General features: G+C 35.9%; 1 protein-coding gene across 2 annotated transcripts in view; it reads right to left on the reverse strand.

Moving 5' to 3' along the window:
* NRPA2 (nuclear RNA polymerase A2) overlaps positions 1 to 17,297 on the reverse strand; it is a 294,138-nt gene that overhangs the window by 238,692 nt on the left and 38,149 nt on the right. For both annotated transcript variants that reach the window (XM_089830051.1, XM_089830050.1), the window contains exons 5-6: positions 7,967 to 8,030; positions 7,696 to 7,766 (exon numbers count right to left, since the gene is read on the reverse strand). In XM_089830051.1, the coding sequence (XP_089686177.1) occupies positions 7,696 to 7,766; positions 7,967 to 8,030 (135 nt within the window). The remainder of the gene's footprint in view (positions 1 to 7,695; positions 7,767 to 7,966; positions 8,031 to 17,297) is intronic.

Genomic DNA, 17,297 nt, shown 5'->3' on the forward strand with positions numbered 1-17,297 from the left:
TGCTCACCATGGTTTTTCCAAGTATAAAATTGTAATAACCCCTGCTGGTACCAACTTGACAAACACCAATTTTCTTTACTTTTCAGATGTTTGACGTTTTGCCAAAAACTTTGCATGCAAGTTTAGTCTTGCTGTACTTTATTTTCAGATTGTGCTCTTTAAGTTTATAGGCTGCAAATTAGGTTATTGAACACTCTAGCAATGCAAGGTTGTTATAAAAATGATATAATAGTTGTTTCAGACCTTTGGTAAACAATTACACGACTGAAATTACCTATTACAGCTAACAGACATAAAGACAAACACTTGGCACGCGTCCCATTATGCACCTACAGCCACTAGGCATTTCTACAAACACTTGGCATGCATAGTAATGACTGAAACACATACCTTCAACTTGACATTTAGTCAAACAATTATTATGCAACCTTGTAACCCCAAACCATTTACAATGACAATTAATAATAATTGCAACTTTGCGAATTCAACTACAATATACACCAAATTACAATTTGCACCTGCAACCATCAATGGCATTTGATAGAAACTTGCAGCAGTACAATGCCCACAGGTCAAACTTTGCATGCCAATTAACTCCTCTCTCGATGATATTTGCAGGCCTTAAACAAAGTAGTAACTGCCCTTGAAGTCCCACACAGATATGGAAACACAAACACCAATATGCACCCGCCTTAGCCTGGAAAACTCTTGATTGAAAACACTTGTACGCAACACACTCAGGCATTCAATTTCAGGTATCATAGATGGCTGATTCCTTGCACTTACATGCCCTATAATGCAGATATCTCACAGTACCAACAAACAGCAGCTTGGGCATTGAGAATGCAATAACGGCTCATAATTAGAACTGTGATGCTTGATGCCAAACTCAGATATAACCAACAACAAATACCAGATGAAAAATATGTTACAACCCCAACATTTACAAAGTCTTCCCAGTCATAGAAACCACATAATGGAAGACACAAACAATTACTCTTCTCAGCCACAGTAGCAACAATTAAAAAGATGCTCAGAAAATCAGACTACAAATCTCAGTACAAAACCACTATACTTCAGCAGTGGAATTGAAAGTCAGAAATTCGGAAACCCTCACCAAGACAAATAAATTCAAAGAGACAAGAATGATTTGTTTTTCTCCATGAAGTCTCTTCTATAATGCAACTTGGCTTCTTCATCACACTTTTCACTCAAATCCAAACTTCACTATTGGTTGCATATTTGAATTTGTGGTAATATAAAATGATAATCATTTCCTCCCAAAACTTTAATAAATTCCTTGGCATAGGCTTCCATGAATTAATAAAATAAATGGCGCCTTCCAATGATGACTTAACCCTCAACTTAAGTGAAATTATAAAGTTAAATTTTAACTTTATAATAAGTCATTTAATGATTTAATAATAATTTGGCCACTAAAACAATAATAACTCCCAAAATACTTATCCTTCAAATATGTTGTTTGAAACAGGAGTCACTCATATTATTTCCCCATGTGACCAAATGTACTTTCCAAAAATAGAAAAGGTCCCTCTCATTCATCACCCCACTTGCCATAAATAGCAAGTGCATGAAACTAAACCCAAACGAAGTCCAATTTGAGTCAAACAAAGTCCAATCTGAGTCAAATGAAGACCAAACTGGAACATTCATAGCCACACCTCTACCTTAGAAGACCCTCTATCCATAATAATTAGGCTATGAGGATCACAATAATAAGTTAATCCCTCAAACTCTGATGGTGGCAAAAATGGGGACATTACAAAAATATTGGTGTCTATGTGTTGCTATTTCAGTATTTTACTTGCTTTATATTTCTTGTGAAGAATATTGAAGTTTACTGGTTAATGAAGCAAGTTTATGCTGACTCATCCACACCCCCACCCCGATAGGCATGCAGAGTGTGCTCAAAATATAGTAGCTTTGCACTCCAAAAACTGACACAATTGACCCATGTAATCAACAGTCCCCACACATGCCAAGGCATTTTCCAATGTTTCTCAAACAGTGATTCTAGATTTCTTTTTATATACATCTATTGTCTTTGGGTCCATTTCTTAATTGCACAAGAACCTTAAAAAAAATTAATTAAGGGTTAAGCCTAGGTATTGTAAAATTTCTATTAAGTCCCAACTTTGAAAATATTTTTTTTGTTAAAATTTGAGCACTAATGAAGATCTTTCTTTTAGTTTATACACTTTCTATTAAGTTCTAACTTTGAAAATATTATTTTGGGATAAAATTTGAACACTAAATAGATCTTTCTTTTAGTTTATACACTGATGAAGGTGTTATCACTAGGAATTGCACCCTTAAGCTGAATGTAAAATCAGCAATTCTGTGATACATGGAAAGGCCCTCCACTTGTGGGTGAAGCTTTGATGAGGAGCAATCTCCAGATACGAGCTGGTTCTTCTTAGGAACATGTAAACTAAAACTTGATGAGGGAAAGAGAAAAGGATAGATTAAAATGAAACTACAACTAACAGGTGGGACACCATAAATCAGAATGATTATGCAGATTACACAGTCACAGAATGAATAGATAGACAAGCAATTTTCACAACCCACAATAAGAATGTTCTGCAAAATTGATTCAATTATGAAGCTCCTTAGATCCAAAAATTTTGAAGGAAATATTAATTTCACAATAAAATTTCCAGAAAATTAACAACACACATAATGATCTGCACTATAACATGTGTTTCCTGAATCAGGCATGCAAGGAATCTTTTTGAAAAATAGGAAAATTACTTCACAATATTTTAAGTGTAACTCAGATAACATGCATAAACTCAAAAACAGTGGATAGTGTTGTGGCCTCACAATGCATGCCCCATTTTGAGTCACAAAATGGGGACCCCCTAGTTTCAAAATCCCCTGTGAGGCATCTAGTCCGAAGCCTCGGTCATTTTGGATCCTCCCCTGGGTCTAGGTCAAACCCCGGTGTCTGATCGAGAAGGGTCAAGCAATCAGACACAAGTAAAAAATTGCAAGTTTAAGACTTAGATGTGTTCAAAGTGTGCACATGCGCACATGCACACTTCACCCCCACTCTAGGGATGTGCACATGCGCACCTGCGCACTCTCAGGGGTGCACACCTTCAGAGGTGCACACTCCGTTCCCCCCCGGCGACCTATACTCTTAAGAACCCCCCCTCGCTTGCACAATGTGCATGTGCAGAGTTGCACACATGCGCACTATATGCACCTATGTACACTAGTGCACAACTATGCACTTTGCCATTTCCAAGGCAAATTAGCACACTAGCGCGTGTGCAAAACTGGCTTTTTGGGGGAAAAATTCACTTTCTTGTAAACATAAGGTAAATAATGTTTGCTTCTTTGTGCAGATAAATTGACATCCTCATTATCCATAGTACAAAAAAAATCCATGATATTGCATGTGCATGGTATTGGATAACTTGTTGAGGTCATAACTTTTGACCTAGAGCTCAGAATTCAAAACATTTACATCGTTGGAAAGAACTAAAAACCTAATTTCAATCTCTAAAACAGCGAGCCTTCAACTTCCCAATTTTAGGGACCGATAGAAGTTTCAACTTGAAATTTTGAGCAGAAGACCTCTGAAAAAGCCAGTTAAAAAGGCCTAGAAAAGCTTGTTAAAAAAGATATGAAGAAGTTTCAACTATTTGATCATTTTGGATAATCTAGATCACCTGGTCTCTAACCGGGAAGGATCAGGCAATCGGAGAGAAGAAAAAATCAAGGAACAGACTTCACAGTGCACGAAGATGTGCATAACACGAAGGTGCGCAAGTGCACATAACACAAAGGTGTGGCACATAACGCGTAAGTGCACAAATTATCATAGCATCTTCATTATCAGCAACAATAGAGATCTCACCGAAGCTGGTAACCTTCACCTTCAAAAGAGTCACACATAAGTTTTGATTCATGAATTTACACTGAAGATCAAAGATACAGAGGTTGGACACATGAACCAAAACAAGTTCCTCATCTTATAAAACTATTAATGATAAGATTCAACAAATATACTTTTGGAATTCCGATAGAAAAAGCAGAAGTTCAAGTCTATGAAAATGTTGGGCTATAAAGAGGGTATAAATCATCAAAAAGGGAAAAATAAGTACACAATAGTGCTCCCAGACCTCGTCTAAGAAAAACCCAAAAACCGTTTTCAAAACAGAGAACTTTGATTTTTTGGTGAATTGAGCACCTTGCACAAATTCCTTAAAGGTGTGGAAGGTGCATAGGTGCGCTATTCACAGAGGTGTGCCAACAATTTTGAAGAAGTAACAGTACGTCGACAGTTAATTGCCAAATCCTAATTTAGAGCATTCCATGCACTGGAAACGCATTCTAACAGCAGTTCAACTCCTAGAAACACCCAGAGAAGGTCAAGCTTCCATTTTTAGAGCTTCTAGTGACTTTCAAATCCTCTTGCACCTTCCTTCTTCTTATCTCATTTTCTTTGCTTTAAGTCATGTAAAGGCTCATGCACCCATTAATTGATATAAACAAGGGTGGAGACCTACTTTGCACCATTTAGAGAGTCAGTTTGTATATAATTAGATTTGTTTTATTAGTTTTTAGCATGTGTTTGCATTTTAAGAGCTCTCACTCTCAACACAAAAAGAGATGTTTTCTTATAAATACATGGATGTAGGCCATTATTTTGATACAATGATATATGCTATTGATGCTTTCATTCTGAGTGTAGTTATTCTTGCCGAAGTGTGTTATTTTTGTGAATTCTTGTTCATGAATTATAATGGAGCCAATAGTTTCGTTGTGTTGATTTGATTGTGCGATCTTTTAGTTCTGATGTTTGCCACGTGTTAACAAATTCCACTGACGTACCGAGTTGGAGAAGAGATCACCTTATTGTTCTTGCATAGCTTCTTGTCTCGCATGAGCGCACTTTCCGTGGCTTTGCAATTCAATGAGAAGTGAAACATCTTTCAGTTATTATTAAGTTCCCATCAACAATTGCATCAGTGGAATTGAGGAAGCGCTACTCCTATTTTCATTGGTTTCCTACACGATCTTTTTGACAATTTAACTCGCAAACGTGCTGTTAACGTGGTTTATGTCTGTTAGAAATTTCTCTTTCAAGTTATTTGCTTTAATCTCTCATTACCTTATCTTTGTTATTTGTTTTGCTAACACTTGGTTAAATTAGGAATTCATATAGTTGCATTGATAGATTGCATTTCATCATAAAACAGAAAATACCAAAAATATATCTCTTTTGTGGTTACTTTTCAAAACAGCAAATCAAACGTCTTATTCGAAGTTAGTTCAAACCAGCAAAAGCCTCCCTACAAACAAATACATCTATCTTCAATTGAGAGGATTCCAGTAGGTCGCAAGATCACCCGAAACCTTGGAGTTGATCCTAAATTAGCTTTTCAAGAGAGGAGTTCAAAAGGATTCTTGCCGTTAAGTGTCGTGCAAAACGACAACTCAACAGATAGTAACTCTGCAACTTCTATTCATCACTAGAAATTGTGCTCCAATACAATAATGCGTAAAAAACTGCAAGTGCTGAGGAAAGCAGAAAGAATGAAGTCCCTCCAAATGAGATTAAAAAATACACATATAAACCTCCAAAACTCTAAGGGTCGGATAGAACTGCAAAAACCCAAAAATCAGGGACTAAACTGCCCAAAACTGAATGCTAAAAGTGAGCCCAAAAAACTCTTCTAAGTGATGTATAGCTGAAAATCTACTTTGATCAAATTCCAATGACTTCAGATGTCATGCAAATCAACTAGGTCGAATGCAGTGAAAAGCACTAGGAAAGGGGGCTGCAACTGGTAGATAGCGAGAGTGAAATACCCCAAAAGAGGCCACAAGTTATGCTCAACTCGTGTACAATTTTCAAATCACTCTTAAACTGCTCAAAACCCAACCATAATTGCCCATTAACTGATAAAGAAATGATTAACTCCCCTTTGACTGAAATAGAACTCAAGAAAGATCTCCAGTTTCCTATTATTTATTTACGAAAATCCATGCAAAGATATAACCGCTTATTTACCTGTAGTTTAGTGCTTTAAATATTTATATTAGAGCTTTATTCATTTTACTTTAATACTTGTTTGATATATTTAAAGTTTTAATGAATTGTGAAATTCATTAGATAAATGATTTTAAAATAATATTAATCATCAATTCCGTGATACATGGAAAGGTCCTCTGCTTGAGGGTGAAGCTTTGATGAGGACCAATCTCCAGCTTTTAGCCGGTTCTCCTTAGGAGTACTTAAACTAAACTTGATGAGGGAAAGAAAAAAGGATAGATTGAAATGAAACTACAACTAACAGGTGCATAAATCACAATGATTATGCAGGTTGCACAGTCACAGAATGATTAGATAAACAAGCAATTTTCACAACCCCCAATGAGCATGTTCTGCAAAATTGATTAAATCGAAAACTTTTGAAGGAAATATTAATAATTTCACAACAAAATTTCCAGAAAATTAACAACACACCTAATGACCTGCACCATAACAGAAGGTTTAGGTGAAAACATTAACCCTTAAAATAGCAGCTTAACTCCATGTGATAGTGTCTGTCTACTATTTTAAAACAAACACATTTTTATATTCGTATTTTTTTAACTAATTAGAGTTTTGTAAGCATTATGTTTATTTCTAATTATTACTTACTATATCTGACATGAAAAATATCAAAACCAATATTTTCTATTTTTACAAATATAATATTTCTTTTTAAGATTCCAGAATTTTGCCAAGTTCCTGTTTAGACCCAAGCAATTGAAAATCATTTACACTTTTCCATTGCTGTATCAATTACATAATCATATACATTGATCTCTACTACAAAGACAACTGCTGAAACACGTGTACAGAAATGCACCAATCAAAGAGACGAGATAAAGTAGCCAGAAACTGATATTGTCCCTCCTTTGGTGCATGTATCCCTATATCCAATTTGGAAATGTTTCCAATACAGCCCAGATAAACATCAAATATTGTATCCATGTGTGCCCAACAGAACTTGATTTTCCAACCATTTCAAATACAATGTGATTTGATTTACTTAAAATTTGAGGCAAATCTTCCCAATTTTAATTTATTAAAATTCATTAATGCAATTTTTTTTTTAAATGGTATAAATAAAACCTACACCACATGAGAAAAATGAAATACTTTCTATTTCACTGACCCATTTTTGTCTTCCATGCAACTCTTCCATTTTTGCATATTGTCAAGTGCTAAATTTAGCTTATAGTTATTTATGGGTCTACATTTCTTTTGAAGTAGATATAATCTCCTCGAAAACTTAGAAAATTGTGTTAAATATATATTTATGTATCTTTTATCAATCTCCTATCCAGCCATATCCATATTGGGGTTATTGAAAAATGGCCGTATACATATCTGATACTGTATCCCTATTTGTATCTGTATCTGTGTCCATGCAACTTCGCTCGAAAGCTAAAGGAAATGAATATCTATAATAATTGTTCAGTATAAACAACTGTCCATGAAACTATCATTACTGAATAATGAATCCATAAAATCTATGTACGTGTCACTTCAATATTCCTGATCTTGAATGCTAAGCATATGAGGGATTTAACATTTACAGCTTCAGAACAGTCAAACTCAACAATATTTGCTTAAAAGATCAAAAACATAAGACCAAAGAATTGTACCTTATGACCACGGCTTTATCAGTAAATTCAGAACCTCGATTTCGATATGAACTTCGCTGCACCCCTAATGGCTGCAAAGCAAGCACTCTTCTAAACATCAGCGCAAATGTTCATGAAACAAGCTATTAAAGTCTGTCTGATCACAGTCAAAAAATTGCATGATCATTGAAGATTCCTCATTATGAAAACTATATCATCTAAATATCATTCTATTAGCAAAAGCAATATGTATTCCCTGGCAAGAATTCATTTAAGGAATTGAGCAGCTCACATGATTCCGCTTTGGCATGATTAGTAAACGTATAAGCCGTTCCAATCCATTGCAAATAAAATATCTGAACACAAGTTAAATATAAAATTCTTAGCATCAGAATCAATAAAACTTAGCTTCTGGATCAATAAAACACGAAAGGGCTAAAATAACTGTTGACTAGTATAATACGAATCTTATCAAAATTGTGAGAAAAATACCAAAAGACCAAATAACACATAGAAGCTTAGATGACCACAGATTACATTTGACAAGCTTCATAACACTTTAGATGGTAACCAAAATGCTGGACCAGAGAGCCTATACTGGTAGGCAATTACAATCTGACGCAAGAAATCTAACTCTTTCTAACTAAAAATGCAGTTGCAAAATTGGAATTGTCAATTAGGCCTTCTAATATAGAAAGAATAAATGAGTTAACCATTTAATAAAGTGGAAATCAAAGCTCAGATGTTTAAAAAAATCACAATACAGTCTGAGCAATTACAAAAAGAATTCCAAAAACCCCTGTTTGGTGATTGTTTACCTTTCATATTTGTCCATGATCAGATTCTTGAGACCTAATTTATTATTTAGTGTCCAACTCTACTGTCAAATCTGTGGGAGAAACTACTGTTCCAAAGTATGGTCTTTGAAATTTGTGAGAGGTACTACTGTTTGTAAAGAGATTATGGTGTTTCTTTTACCTCTTCCTTCCACTACCCTGATCAGAGTTGCCTGGTGCTTCTTCTCACAAAATCTCTAGGGCAAATCATAGGCCTATTTCTTGTGATCCCAGATCTACACATAGGGTTGATTACTTCCATTTTGAACACATTGTTCCCATCAGAAATGAGTGTAAACTGCCCTTCGGACAATTTTGATTTGCATATGGACAGGTACGAATCAGTGAGGCATTGCTCTTCTGACTTCCTTCCACTACTGTGATGTTCCTTCCTTAGAAAATGGTCTATTATCAGGGTTCTCATAGGTCATCATAGTGGATAGGGCGTATAAGCTGTTTTGGAGCGTTTAGGACAATTTCCTAAATTTTAGGAGGGACATCTACATTTTATTTATTGATTTAAGTTGACCAAAACGCATCAGGGACCTTCAGGACAATTATGGACACTTTGGTTGCAGTTCCTATTTTTCAGGCAGAATCCCTATATTTTAAAAGGGTACTGTCAAATCAACTACTATTCTTTAGACATCAACAGGATGGCATGGGCATCAGCAATTTTCAGTTTGGAGTCCAGGTGATGGACTTAATGAATATATTTGGAAAAATTAAGTTATTGCCTAATGTTTTGATTTAAATAAAAATAGTGAAAGTTTATTATAATACAATATAATAAAGTGGCCCCCTCCATGGCACAGATTCCGAGGAGTCATAACTTGTTTCTATAAAGTGGTCATTTTACAATCGGGAATAAGACCCTCAAGAGGTTTGGACCTCTGGGGTAGAAATAAATTTACTAAAATTTATTAAAATAAGGCTTGGACACCCTTATTTGGATCAAACCTCATGAAGGGAAAAGGAAAGAAGTTAAAATTTAAATAGAGGATCGGCAGTTCATTTGATTCATTGAGGTTTTCATTTTTACATGGCCATTTTGGGGTTTGAGCTCTGAGAAGGGTTTGAACAACAGAATGGAGGTTCCAGCAATGAAAACTCTTCAGAGAATAGGGAATTGGGTGAAAACCAAGTTCTCCTGGTGACAGGTTTCATCACAGACCAGTTTGGGAATTAAAGTGCCAACAATTGTGTGAAGAATCTCTTAGATTCGATATGATAAGGACAGAATTCAAATATCAAATTGCAGATCTGGTGCAGGAGCTCCCTCACACTCAAAATGCTCAATTTTGGGTTTTTGTCTATTTTGTATTATTTGGGATCATTTGGATAAAAATTGTCCATGTTGTTCACGATGTTATCAATGCTGTCAAGACAACTTTTGCATTTGTAATGTCAACTTTCACAAAATGGTTAAAGGGAAGTTGTGAGTTGGCTGTGAAGGACAAAACTGATTGTAAAAACACAAATATGCCTTGAAAACTCGAATTTGCAGTTGGAGAAATATATAATAAACTAGAAACTTGTTTTTGACGCATCTTTACGTTGTGCTTCTGAAGTTGCACAGTATTGTAGTCTGAAACACGCCATTGTATGATATGTTATGACTTCATCTCAAGGACTATAATAGATGGATGGAAAGATATTTGTTTCTAGTTTCCAATTCCTTTTGCTTCATTAAATTTCATTGAGTTTTGTGTGAGATATGGCCATTTTGGTGAAGGCTGCCTAGTTTGACAGTTTTTGGTGATGATAACAGTCTACAAAAACGTGTTATACAGCCTAGTACGTCTTTCTATGGACCTGAGCACGCTTGGAATAATTAGATTATTGAGTGACCTTTCTACTAGATTTCGTTTGGTACAATTTCATTAAGATTTGAATGAGTTGGGGTGATCTTTGAACAAGCATCCCTGGACCTGCTCTGGGGTAACCAATTCTGGGAAAAACTTCATAACTTGTTTTTCCACCGTTGGATTTAAATGAAAATTGGAGGCAAAGTTTGTATTGGTGACATCTTTGATCTCTCCAAAGCGATTTGCCTAGTTATTTGTTTCATGAAATTTATTCTTGACAGATTGGTTGCGTTTCCAACGAACAGTCAATAAACCCATGATTTTAAAGGTTTAACAAACAATGTAATGCTATTTTGTGTTGTTCAATGCGATGCTACCCAAGGACGCATTTTAGGCATAATTTGACCCATACCTGAAATGGGGACATGTCAGAAACTCAGGAAGTTTCAGTAAACTGTCCCCTGGCTGTTCCATAAAATTAATGTTTCAATTTTGATAATTTGTTACTCTCATGTGAACTCTAAACTTAAATTTTTTTAAGATAAACATTATATGTTAAGCCTTAATGTATATAAACTTGTTTGATCCATGTTTTCACATGAATATTTTAAATTCCCTAAATAGTTTAAAGTTTTCCTATTTTTTATATAGTTGCTCCCACAGCCAACCCCTACTCACGGAAAAAAAACTCTCAGAAACTCATTTCCCTGTCCCCCCATCCCAAAAACATGGGGTAACATAGGTTAAATGTGGGATTTAGTTGTAAGACGCCAGTATACATTGTGTGAGTATGGATTCAATCCAAAGAAGCATGCACTTGATTTGTTTTCAATCAATATTGTTGGAGGTGCCCTTGAACTTAAAGTGAAAAGTTGTCTTCTTTTCTAACTAGAATTGATATATCAAATGTCTTCAAAGTCGAAGGTTGATATTTGGCATCAAGAGGCATTGGAACATGCTTTTCTAATCATGGCAACAGTGTTTACTAAAGCATGCAAAAAATGCATCAGTAGACTTAGTGTTAAGAATCTAGAAGTTGAATATTTTGATGAAGCCTTTGGTTAGTTTGTTGATCTTATGATCTTTGTCATTGAAATTGTTTATTGCAGTTCTCCCGCTGCATTAAATTGGAATAAGAGCCTAAAAGGTCTGAGAAAATAAGTTTGGAAGCCCAAAGACCAAGGGAAGTCTTGGAAGTTTGTGTATTGCTTTTGGCAGGTGACAAAAAAGAAAGAAATTCAGGTGAGGTATCACAAGAAGAAAATCGAAAAAGGAGAACAGATAGCAAGAAGCATCAGCAAACTCAGAAGAAGATGAAAGACATTAAGATATGGTTAGATGCAGTGGTTGATAGAAGAATGGCAGAATGAGACCAACATATTAAACTTGTAGTGCAGAAGTGCATTGAGGAATAATATGAAGGAACGCTTGGCATTGGCCAATGACAAAGAAGGCGAACTGGTCCATAAAGATGATTATTAAAAAAAAGAAGGCCGCAAAAGATGACAATAGTAAGAATGGATTACTTGTAAGATATGTTGAAAGAGACAACTAAATCTTGTATTTTTGAAACTATGAATTTGCGTATGTGTTTGCAAGTAATGATATGATGCTAAGGAAGGAAAGAGAAGATCAAAAGCAGGGATGTTCACTTGACGAAGCTAAGAATGTGCATTATGATCAAGTTTTTCACCATGGGGAAAATCAGATCAATGAAAGCAAGTATGTGTTGCTATAATCTCATAACATGAGGAGGATGGATGGATTAGGTCTTAAAGGCAACAAATCAAAGTTATGTTATGCATCTGTGTGATTCCTAAGGAATTTAAACCATTGAGTACCACGGAAGGATGGAAGAAAATTATTTGATTATGGGAATACTTAACTACATTCAAGATATTTATGAGGTCATCAAACCTTATAAAATGAGGAAAAAAGATTCTGATATGCAGTTTATAGCTGCAAGAAAAGGTTTCAAATATGGTGTGACATCAATTGTCTTACCTCATGAAGAAGGTAAAAGTGAAAGAGGGGACGTACTTCACAATGAGCATCAAGACATGCAAGAGCCAAAAGAGGACGACGACAAGGCTATGCAGACAAATGATTTACAGACGAAGACAATAAAATCTGCTGCAAACATGGTGCCAAAGGATGAACTTCAAGTCATAAGGATGAATATATCCTTGGAAAAGATGAAGAGCGCACTCACCTAAAGGAAACAACAGTTGTCACATAAACACAAACACAATACAAGGGAGGTAGGCCAACAAGAAAATACAAAGGAGAATCATGCCTGGGATTATAGTCGCCGACCTCCATTTAAGTTAACTTGAATGTTTTCTTTCTTGGGAGTATGGTGCAGGAGCACCCTCATACTCAGAATGCTCAGGTTTGGGTTTTTGTCTTGTCTGGTAATGTTTCATGTAAATAAGGTCGTTTTGGAACATTAGTGATTACTTAAAGTCATTCATGAAAAATTGGAGTCGTTTGGATAGAAGTTCTAAAAGCTGTTCAAGATGTTGTCAATATTGTCATAACAACTCTTGCATTTGTAATGTCAACTTTCTTAAAAAAGATTAAAGGGAAGTTATGAGTTGGTTGTACGGACAAAACTGATTGTAAAACATAAATATGCCTTGTAAACTCAAATTTGGAGTTGGAGAAATACGTAATAAAGAAGAAACTTATATTTGAAGCATCCTTACTTCGTGATTCTAAAGTCTTACATTATTTGCAGTCTGAAACTATTATGATAATAGATAGTTTCTATTATATTTAATGGTTATCTATTGTAATCTATTGTAAATATTAGAATCTTTCTTTTATTTAGTTAGCTTTTAGTTAGTTGTTACTTATATGTTAGCTAGAATAGAATGTTTCTATTCTTGACGATCGTTTCCTAAGGAAACATCGTTTATTCATTTGTATATATTGATCTATTGATCTTTGTTAATATCAATCAAGTTTTTACCAATTACTTCTTATAAATACTTAAAAATAGAAAATTCGATTTTTTGAAAAATTCGAATGAAATTTTTCCTCGTCTTTTGAAAAACTTTTTTTTATTTTTTTTGTGAATAGCTTTTGGGCTATTTTTTTGAAAAACCCAAATAGGATTTTTTGTGACTGGACATCAGTTTATGTCAGATTCATGCATCCTTCAAGTTGCCTAGGCGACCAAATCCTCCATTTTTCGTGGTCTTTTCTTTGATAGTCCAAATTGTGACCAAATATTCTAAAAGTCCCGCCTATATAGACATCTTTCTAGGGCCACAATTTGCAAAGTTTCGCCGCCAAGCCACGGTCAAGGTTTCTTAAGCCATTTTTTCAAAATCGTGAATGTTTTTTAGAGATTTTTGACCCTAATCATGGTCATTTTTTGCCCTATTGGAGGCATCTAGGGTTTGTATAAACCTTTGTCTTTGATTTGTGGCCAAAAGTGTTGGGTTTTTCCACCATAATTCCACAGTGGAACTCGCAATTTTCTGGGTTTTTCCAACCGGCTAAGCTTCTATCTAAATCTCTCAGATGTGTTGCCGGATGTCAAATTTGATTAGATATTCATGATGGTTTTTCGAGAGCTCAAATTGGTTCACAATCGTTTTCTGGGTGCCTCAGTTTCTGAGCCAGCAAATTCATATTCCTTTTGGGTTTTTCAATCTCTCTATAGGCTACCTCCTCATTTTTCCCAGTCTTTTGTTTTTTTGCCTTCAAGTACATGCCTTCACATATTTCACATTGTTTCACTAAAAAGTGCACTATGGCATCTTTGACGAATATTTTGTTCAAGGGAAATCAAAAGTTCAATGGTCGCAATTATGGCCTTAGAAGCAGTGGATGGTAACAATCTTCGAATTTCAAAATACTAATTAGATTCTTTTGGGTGTTCTAAAACGTCCAACTCTAGTTGATACTGATCAAGATACATATGATCAAAATAATAGGGAGGTGGTAATGCTTCTCAAATTATCTGTAGCTGATGATCAACTCCCTCAAATTCATCTTCATCAATGTGTACTACATTCCATGAATGGCACTAAATCTACTCTCAATCAATCATTTGTTGCGACACTCTCAACAATTGGATGTCGTAGTTGATCTTGAGGATCATGGTCTTTTCAGACTTGTTGATTCTAGTGATTCTTGAGACTTAGCTATGGCTGCTCGGCAGTCTTCTGTCAGTTCACTTTGGCATCGGCAGTATGGCCACTTAAGTGTGCATTATCTCTTTCACAGCTTGCTTGGGAAGAGCTTCTCCTCAGATTGCCAGAGATTCAGACTCAGCAATTTAAAGTTTGTGATGCATGCCAAGCTAGGAAGCAACACTACACACCTTTCAAAAGTAGTGTTTCATGGTGGGCTTCTTAGGTACTTCAAATTGTTCATGCCAATATCTGTAGCCCTATGGCCACTCATGTTCTTGGTCTAAGTATTTTCTATTGTTTGTTGCTGATTTCAGTAGAAAAATGTGAGTCTATTTTCTTAAAAAGAAATTGGAAGCATAAACTGTATTTTAAAAATGTAAACCTCTATTTGAAAAAGAGTTTGGGAAATCTATTATTGCTCTTAAGGCAGATAATGGGGGGAATTTTTTTCTAATGAATTCTCTAGCTTCTATGAGATTCATGGCATCAAGCACCAATTAACCACACCCCGCACACCACAACAAGATAGTGTAGTTGAACCTCGGAATAAAACAATCATTGAGATGACTCTATCCATGCTCGACCACATACATGTTTTGAAGAAGTTTGGCTGAAGTAGTTAACATTGCAGTTTACCTTTTGAACCGGTCGCCCACTGTAGCAGTCAAAGGTAAGACTCTGAAAGAGGCTTGGTCAAGATGCGAGCCCAAAATTAGTCACCTGAAGGTTTTGGCTCTCTTACCTATGTTTGGATCCCTGATGTGTTACACACCAAGTTGGATGTAGTTAGAACTCATGCTTGTTGGAAATAGTAGTTTTCACAAAGCCTATCGCTTGATCAACACTGAGACATCTCGTCTCCTATATAGTCTTGATGTAGTCTTTGATGAGCTATAAGGACCATTCATACTTGTTTCTCCTATTCTTGATCCAGCAAATCAACGTATGAAGGTTTGTGATTTGGGAATTTGACTTCCATTAGGTCTACCTGATGGGAGGGCTCCATCAGCTCCATTTATACTAGTGATTCTTGTACAAAGACCTCTGACTTCTCCTACAGGATCACCCAAATTTGTAGATGTGTCACCTAATTTTGATATAGATTGTTCTGATGAGGAACTTGGTCATAGAGCACATATTGATACTAATGTTGGTCCTCCTCTCCAGCCTAAGTGGTGGACTAAGACATTTGTTTATCTTCAAGATGATGAGCTCATCAATGGGAGAACTACTTGGAAAAAGAGCAAACCTACAAAGACAGTTAATTATGCTCTCATGGCCAACATTCACAATGTGTTTGAACCTCAAACAAAATCCGAGGCTAGAGGAATTCCAGAGTGGGAACAGGCTGTGACATCTAAACACTAAAGCCAACTGAAGAATAACACATGGGTCCTTTCCGATCTTCCACTAGGGAAGAAACCCATTGGTTGCAAATGGATCTACAAAATAAAATACAAGTTTGATGGTACTTTCAATAAGTAAAAAGCTTGTTTACTACAAAGGACTTTTCTCAGCGTCAATGCATTGATTATCAGGAGACCTTTGCTCCTACAACAAAGATGAGCACTATCAAATTAGTTCTAGCCATGGCAGCACAATTTGGTTGGAAGGTCCATCAGATGGACGTCAAGAGTGTGTTCATGAATGGTGACCTACAAGAAGAGGTCTACATGACGCAACCTCTCGTTTTCAAGGTTGTTAGTAAAGAACACCAAATTCTTAAACTAGTGAAAGCTCTCTATGGTTTGGAGCAGTCCCCTAGGGTATGGTACATGAAAATTGATGAGTATGTTAGTGATCAAGGCTTCCGGAGTTCTTCAAACTCAAATTTGTACATCAAGACTACTACCAGTGACATCATCCTTCTAGTCATTTACATGGATGATTTGATCATCACTGGCAATTTGACATATTTGATTCAGGGAATCAAACAGAGTTTATGCTAGTCTTTTGATATGACTGAGCTCAAGCTCATACATTATTGCCTAGGTGTTGAGGTTTGGCTATAGTCTTCTGGTATATTCATTTCTTAGTCCAAATATGTCAATGCTCTGTTAGACAAATTTTGTATGCAGGATTGTAAACCTGCATCTACACCCATGTAGAAAGGTCTGAATTTACTAGCCAAGTTTGATTCTCCTCTAGTTGATGATACTACATACAAGCAACTAGTAGGCAGCCAATATCAGCTTTGCAGTGAACTACATCTCACACTTTATGACAGCTCCCAAGTCTAATCATTAGATGGCAGCAAAGCATGTGCTTCGTTATGCGAAGGACACTACAGATAATGGACTTCTTTACTCTCAGACTTCTTTACTCTCAGAGTTCTAATCCTAAACTCAGTGGATTCACAAATTCAAATTGGGTCAGTTTTGTTGACGATAAAAAGTCAACTTCTGGATATGTGTTCAATTTGAGATCTTGTGTCGTCACATGGACCAGTAAGAAGCAGCAAGTGGTTTCTCTCTCCTCCGCAGAGGTTGAATACAGAGGGACGGTTAAGGCAAGTTGTGAAGTAGTTTGGCTTCATCGGATGCTTGGGAATAAATAGATGTCACCAATAGGAGCAATCACTTTGTTAATAATGAAGGTGTTATCAAGTTAGCATGGAATCCAATCTTCCATGAACGAACCAAGCATATGGATGTTCACTATCACTACATACGGCAGCTGGTTGAAGACAAGACAATAGACTTGCAGTATGTTCCTACAACGGATCAGAATGCAAACATTCTCACCAAGCCTCGTGGTCCAAATGTTGGTCAAATTCAAAGGACAACTTGGTGTAGCAAATAGATTAACCATTAAGGGACAATATTACGATA

The sequence above is a fragment of the Cupressus sempervirens genome, chromosome 5, assembly GCF_028749045.1.
Source record: "Cupressus sempervirens isolate cs-2001-9-10 chromosome 5, ASM2874904v1, whole genome shotgun sequence".
NCBI classification, from domain to species: domain Eukaryota; kingdom Viridiplantae; phylum Streptophyta; class Pinopsida; order Cupressales; family Cupressaceae; genus Cupressus; species Cupressus sempervirens.